The sequence below is a fragment of the Etheostoma spectabile genome, chromosome 8, assembly GCF_008692095.1.
Source record: "Etheostoma spectabile isolate EspeVRDwgs_2016 chromosome 8, UIUC_Espe_1.0, whole genome shotgun sequence".
Classification (NCBI taxonomy): Eukaryota; Metazoa; Chordata; class Actinopteri; order Perciformes; family Percidae; genus Etheostoma; species Etheostoma spectabile.
In genome coordinates, this window is record NC_045740.1 from 31,795,519 (window position 1) to 31,802,918 (window position 7,400).

General features: G+C 40.3%; 1 protein-coding gene across 2 annotated transcripts in view; it reads right to left on the reverse strand.

The window, feature by feature from the left end:
- Positions 1–7,400, reverse strand: part of LOC116693433 (uncharacterized protein KIAA0513-like) — a 453,101-nt gene that overhangs the window by 2,958 nt on the left and 442,743 nt on the right. For both annotated transcript variants that reach the window (XM_032522422.1, XM_032522421.1), the window contains exons 9-12: positions 6,516–6,593; positions 6,153–6,182; positions 2,277–2,357; positions 763–857 (exon numbers count right to left, since the gene is read on the reverse strand). In XM_032522422.1, coding sequence (XP_032378313.1) covers positions 763–857; positions 2,277–2,357; positions 6,153–6,182; positions 6,516–6,593 — 284 coding nt within the window. The remainder of the gene's footprint in view (positions 1–762; positions 858–2,276; positions 2,358–6,152; positions 6,183–6,515; positions 6,594–7,400) is intronic.

A 7,400-nucleotide genomic window follows, 5' to 3' on the forward strand; every position in this document is an offset into this window, starting at 1 on the left:
TTATATGCTGTTATCATGCTGCTTAAAGAATGTGTTCACTCTGTAAAAATGTCAATTCTGCCAGGCTGAGATCCGCTCCCAAAGCGGTCTGGCTGATCCAATCTCATTCCGATTGCATTATGTTCAGTGTGTGTTCACACCTGCATGAACTTGGGTTCATCCCAACCCAGATCAGAGATCCAGATGCAGATCCTATGTTAATGTCAGGTGTAAAAACAAATCTGCACTCACCAACATTAGAGGTTTCCCTCTTTTATACCAGAAGTGACCAGAGAAAAAAGCAAACATGGGCGTTCTGTGAGTATTTCTGGGTATTGTAGTTTAATTCATGTTATCTACTGCTGCTATTGGCAGGTGCAAAGAGTGAAAGGATCCAGTTCAACTTTGAAATGGCAAATTTAACTGTGTGTCCTTGAAGTTCTTCTACTTCTGCTGCTCATTCCAGCATTCTCAGACTGCAGCAGCTTTTCTTTCTTTGCCAGTAGGAGGTCTACATATCTGCTGTTATGTTCTAAACTGCTGCTATTAATTTTTCTATTTTCACAAGAGCTGTGGAATGGCATGTATGGAAATGGTGTGACAATGATTGAGCAGCTCTCCCCTGTGGAGAACCTGCATCTTGCAAAATGTGAGTTTGTGAGTTCGCTTGTGGATGTAAATTGAAAACCTAATTCAATTTGGTGCTTTATATCCAGAAATACCAAATAAGTCAATGGGCTGACATTATAGACTGGTGTGGAGTTTCAGTGTTACATGCGTTACCTTCATTCAGGTTTCCAATGACTGCCTGCTTCTTCAGGAAGTCATTGCAGAGCTTCTTGCTGAGCCCAAACGCCAACATGTTATGAGTGAATGTCCTGAAAATACAAAAAGTAATCTCAGTACTAATGGAAAATCTTGCAAACACACTAGATGTTCTCTATTACCGTTCACAAAAGATAAAACTTGATATCTCAATAAGTAGCAAAAGAAACATATGTTGTCCAGTTATACATGACTCTCTGCAGCAGCGCCCGCAGGATTCTACTTCATAGTACGCACAAGAATGTCTCTCTACAGGACAGATATTATAGTTTTATTAAAGCTGATTTTAAAACTTACTTGCTTCCCAAAATGTTGTTAAAATATATGACATATATTATTTATATAATTGGGACCAGGGGTGGAATGTAACAAATAATTACTGCCACGTTACTGCAATTGAGTAGTTTCTAAAAGTCTGTAATTTTACTTTTACCCAAAGCTGTAGAGCGTAACATTTGATATTAATATATGTTTATTCCATTCAAGCCATTACCAAATGAGTTGCTACCAAACTAATTAAAACTCTCAGCTCCACACACCTCTCTCTGTATGTCTCAGTCGGACTACGTTCCCAGGATCGTGGCGTCCGGCGACTTTCCCACGCAGAAACTCGAGTGAAGATAATGACCTCTTTGTGTGTGTGATCACGGAAGGCTTGTATCATCGACCGTTTTGTTGTCGTTACTTAGAATTCCTCATGGGGGAGACAGGAACTACACACTATGTCTTTTTCGTTTGAAGTATTGTACTTCACTACATTTTAATCTGTTACTGAGTAAAAAATAAATGTAAAAAAAAATGCAAGGAAACAAATCACGGCCCAGAGACTACTACAGTGAATAACAGGAAGGACGAGCAGCGCTAAAACCACGGGGGGGGGGGAGAAGGTCCGGCACCAGTGGAGCAGACGAGGCTGAAAGCCAAACCCTGGGAAATTCTGCGGAAGTTGAACTCATAGGAAAGATGACACATTATACTTTCCCCCTAAATGTTTTTTATACCTTTTGTCTACATGTTTTATTTTTTTATTGCACTTTAATTAGTAATGGTAAGGTGTTCCTTTAATTAAAAACTAACTAGTAACTAGGTAACTGAGTAAGTTTTACATGAGCTACGTTTTACTTGAGTAGATTTTTGTCATTTTACTTGTACTTAAGTAAACATTCATCTAAGTAATAGTACTTAGAACATTTCTGTACACTATCCACCTCTGATTGGGCCCAGTAACTTGTTTAACCACAAGGAAGCCTCGCTGAGCAACCAGGTGGAACTCCTCAGCCAACGTGTGAAATACTGACACTTTGGGAGCGTCTCTCAGCGTCAGATTCCAACGCAAACATCTCCCTTTAGCATCTGGACGGGACGCACGGGGCGGAGCAGCAGCACGACAGACGTAGAGAGTAGAGAGTCTCAGCTCATGTGCTTTTTTCCATTGTTTTAGTACACAGACAACACCGTGGCAGCTTCCTCACCCGAGCTGGCCGAAGGCGATGTTCTCATCGATTTTGGAGCTGTCGTCCCTCTCCTCCTGGGTCATATGACACCACTTCTCCCTGCAGCACAGACACAGTCGGAGTCAGTCTTTAAATTCCAAAGTCTCTGCAGTGTGTAACCTTCAGTGTCTCTACAGAAACAGACCAGGGGTGGGTGTCAAAAAATACCAGCTGTCAATGCCATGCTGACTCTTCACAGTGATACCACAGACAGATCTGGTTTCACATTAAACTTTAAACTGGTGGGTATTGGAACCTTCAACTTTTCAGAAGTCTGTGAGCTTTTAAGATTACAAACTCGCTCTATTATTATTCAAATAAAAAATAAACCCATGACATCCATCCCTGTAACTGCTCATTTTGTAATAGGATGCAAAAACTGACATTCCATTACACATAAAACATAAGAATCACATGAACCAGCCACCAGCAAAAGAATAAAACAACAAATAATCATCATTATCATCCACCAGATGGAAACAGTTTTTTCCATGCATGGATTCACCAACACTACTAAGACCATGAGGCTTGTCAAAATAAACTGGGTAACGAGAGGATGTTACTTTACAGTTTACTACTTTACTATTTTTATTTCTGTCACATATTCCTGAGGACAGGTCAGACGTGACTGAAGAAGTTGTCTTCATCCTGAACATTAAGACAATGCTACTGCAGGCCTAAGTCAAAACACATATTCATGAAAGGGGAAAATGGGACCCGAGCGAAGGCATTAATACAAAACAATATCAAAATAGCATTCTTGTCCCGGTTAGTCTCGTTTGCTGTTACAGGTCGTTTATGATCATCAGATAAAATATTTAGAAGTTACATGTAGTTACTTTAAATGTCTTGTTTAAAGCCTTGTTAAATCTGTTGTAGAGTAAGACTACCAGGGAGACTGGGCCAGCGTACGTAAGCACGTGGGTACGTAAGTACCTAGATTTTATGCTAAAGTATATTTCAGGCTTTAACTCATATTTTGAAAGAGTCTTCTTTTTGTTTTAACCAACATTCTCAGGCCCTCTTTTCTTTTTAGCGCACCTGCCATTTCTGTTAATCCCTTTTTAAACTCTTAAGATAATAAATTACTTAATTCACCAACAAATAACCTTGTTGTTGCTTCCCTTTTACCCTAGTGAACAAAGATATTTCTGAGAAAATAAACTCTACATGTCATGGCCCTTGATGTGATTCTCATTCTCCAGTGTGGCCCTTAGGGGACACTGAGTTGGACATCCCTGAGCTATAGTATATTTGGTAAGGTATTGGCAGGAATAAATAACCACACATGTCCAAATGGCATGTGCAGCATATCCCTGCAGTCCATCCACCGTGGAAAAAGAGTCAGCAAGGAGAACATGCAGATGGAGGGAGAGGAGATTAAAGGTGTGAACATGCAGGCAGAGAACACTTCAGACTGCAGGGGCTCTGCTGTCTTCGTCTCCTGCTCTAGAAAGACATTATACAAGGTTCTTAACACATTCAGGATATTAGCAGTGGGTGTGATGCTTTTACTTGTCAAAGATAGGCACACACATCTTTAGATAGCAGCATCAGAATACCTAGGGGAATCACATCACCTATTAATAGAAAAGTCGAGCAGAGTAGAGCCGTGCCGTGCCATGCAATGGAAATGCGGCATTAGACAACCACAACGACATGCCAGAAGAAGCCAAATGAAGAAGGATGTAAAAAGCACAGACATATTGTAACAGAAACCAGTGAATACCTCGTAGACATAGAGCTGAGTAGGCCTACTGAATTCCTTTTTGGCACCTACCAAATTGACGCTTAAGTATTGAGTATCAAAAAATGCCTCGTCATTCCATACGCAACTTCAAACCCTAAAGCACAATCTCATCAGCATCAGTGAGCCAATCGGCATGCAGTATGCTTCCATCAAGATCTAATAATGTCTGTGATTGGCTGTCTGACATTACACGTCATAGAAACATGCAGGAAAAACTCGACGTTACACAGAGACGGCTCACGTAGCAGGAGCTGGAAAATACATAAAAAGATTTGTGCTGTAATGTGTAATGTTGTAATTTATTTTTGTTTAAAAAAAATGATGGTTAAGGAACCGGTAACAAAGTCCCAGTATTGGTATTTTGTGAACAATACCCATCCCTACAAGCTAAACAGCAGATTAGAGTACACTTTTGAAAAAAAACTATTATTCAAATACAGTGACCACACAGTAATCCGATCATAATTACAAGCAAACCACTTCCCATTTCTAATTCTAGTGATGTGGACATCCTCCGCCCTGCTGTGATTAAGCAGATTAGATCTGTTCTTCATTACACAACAGTCTCACACTAGTCTCGTGTCATTTTACCATTAGAGACTATCCTATCACCGCTCACTGCAGCGCAGCGGACAAACTGCCACTCGGACCCCGGGCGACTCCCACATCTTCAGCAAACATGTCATTCTGACAGAAAATACAAATACATTTTTCACATGTGGCACTAATCCTTTCCTGTACAGATGCTTCTTCTGTTCCACATCCATTCTCAGTCTCACACCCATCAGAGCTCATTAGCTGATCATCCACCTTGGCAACTATGGAGTCTGAAGTGTGCCACCGCATTAATCATAGACTTATCCCATGTTTTATTATAAAAATGTAATGTTAATGCTGATGCATTAATAAACTCAAGCACAAGAGTATTAATACAAACACAATTAAATTAGCTAATTAACACTTCTGTGTTCCTATTCTTTCTTTAGAGTGGCTGTACTCAATACTGGACTGTGATACTGCAACAGCAGTATTTATAAACAGGTGCAATAACTGTTATGCAATGTTAATATTATTATTACTATAATATTAACTGCTGTCAAACTCCTTTTTCAGTGTCATATTTTAATGTACTTTTCAAAACTTTTAACACTAGCACTCTGGCATTTGTGTTCTATCTATCTATCTATCTATCTATCTATCTATCTATCTATCTATCTATCTACTAGAACCACAGTGGGCTGGGACTGCCTCCACAGCGCTCTCACTGACCCTTCTCCAGTACATAATAAATAATAATAAATACCTCCGTTTTTGTCGGCCAGACCAGCGATCAAAACAAAGACCCAACACCAATCTCTGCTCTACACTATTTCTCCACTGTTTGCTGCTATATTAATCTTGTGAATATTGAGTACAGCCCCTTTAAATGATTAATCAATGATTGAATTTTACTTTTATTTTGATATTGTGTTTGAATTTCATTTATTTTTTATAGCATTTATTGTATTCCGACTCGCAATACCTTTGTGTACTGCTTTAACTTTTACAGTTTTACATGTTCTTAAGAAAACAGTTACGTTTCAATTTGCCATTTCTCAACTAAACACATCGTGTGTATCCTCGATGCCCAATAAATGTTTAAATTTAATTTCCTTGCTTATCTGCAAAGTAAACTCTTCCCTTCACACACACCACAAACCATCACCAGTGTTAGCAGGAAACAACCAGTGCGCCACGTAAGCAAATCCCCCCCCCATCTCTTCTCACCAGACAGGAGCACACGGTAACTCGTTTTAGCTAGCTCTCCCTCCCCTTCAGATTTAACCCTTACTTCAAAACAACCGCTACAATGGGCCTTCATGATTGTACCTATGGCTCTCCATTAATGCCGCCATCGGTCTAAAACTGGTCCCAACGGGGCCCTTGGAAAAAAAGACACTTGCCCCCGGGCTGAACAACCTTTCTGGGCCAACACTGACACGATTTGTGATACAAAGGCCTCTGCCCTTCTGCACCTCTCTGCCTGGATTCAAATGTACTTTCTCTCTTAGTTCAACTAGGTTTTTTTCTTCTTCAGGGCAGTGGACAAATAGGGAGGGACAGACCTCTCGTCTTTCTCTTCATCCTGCGTTCCCCTGCTCGGCAGCAAGGCACAAGGAGACAAAGGGTTAAAGTCAACATGCAGAAAGAGGGAGAACAACAGCTAGTACACAGGAAGAGAAGAGAAGAGAAGAGAAGAGGAGGTGTGGGGCATCAGGAGATTATCAGCAGTAGTGGTTTAGCCTGAAGCATACTGAACATCACTGAGCATCACTACAGGATCTCTCCATATTCATTTGATCTGACAGATACAGTGACAATGGAACAACAACCCACTTATGTTTTAAAAGATACTGTTTTACCCCACAATAATTTGTATTACTATATATTTGATCTTTATTTTTCTCTCTATTCCCATCCAGTCTGACCTCGTGGTTGGTGATCTTTTCGTCCTCTCACAGTGGACGGCATCAAAAAACGCTGCGTTCCAAAATCTGAGAGTGTGCCTGGCAGAGAGAAGGGATAACACATTATAGAGCCACACATCCAGTCTGTCCAGGCAAAACATGAAGGCAGATGGCCCAATGAGCTGCAACATGCTTCATCCTCCAAAGCTCTGATGCATGCTTAATGAGGCCAGGCCTTTCTAGAACATCTCATCAGAGCACAGTCCACTTCACTGGCTCCCAACATGAGGCTCAGGGTGTCCGCGGACAAATCTGATGGAAGAGAAATACAGTTCTGACCCCTTTAGTTACTAGTTACTTTAGTTACTAGTTACTTTAGTTACTCCACTCCATTCATCTGACAGCTTTAGTTACTTTACAGATTAATATTCCTGCACACTAAGCGTGTGTAGTTTATAAATCGGATGTTTTATTAGAAATGAACCTACCTAATTCTAGAACTATAAGGGCCTACAGGCCGAGCTCAGATGATTGGACGATTAAACACTTGACAGAACTGTTTGGATCGTTTCCACTTTCTAAAATGAGACAATTCTTCTGCATTGAGTACTTTTACTTTAAAGTACATTTTCCTGACGATACTTACATACTTTTACTCAAGTAACATTTTCAATGCAGGACTTTAACAGGTAACAGCGTGTTTTTACAGTGGCGTTGTAGCGTTGTCCACCAAACAAAATGCAAAGTTACAGCAGCAACTCGCTGGTGAACATAGTGAGGCATCCAGCCTCTGTCATCACTCTCGTTTTTCTAGCATAATAATAATAATAATAATAATAATAATATGTAGCACAACATAATGAGCTTGTGATTTAGGACAGTACACGGTGAAGCTCAGAGCTCCTG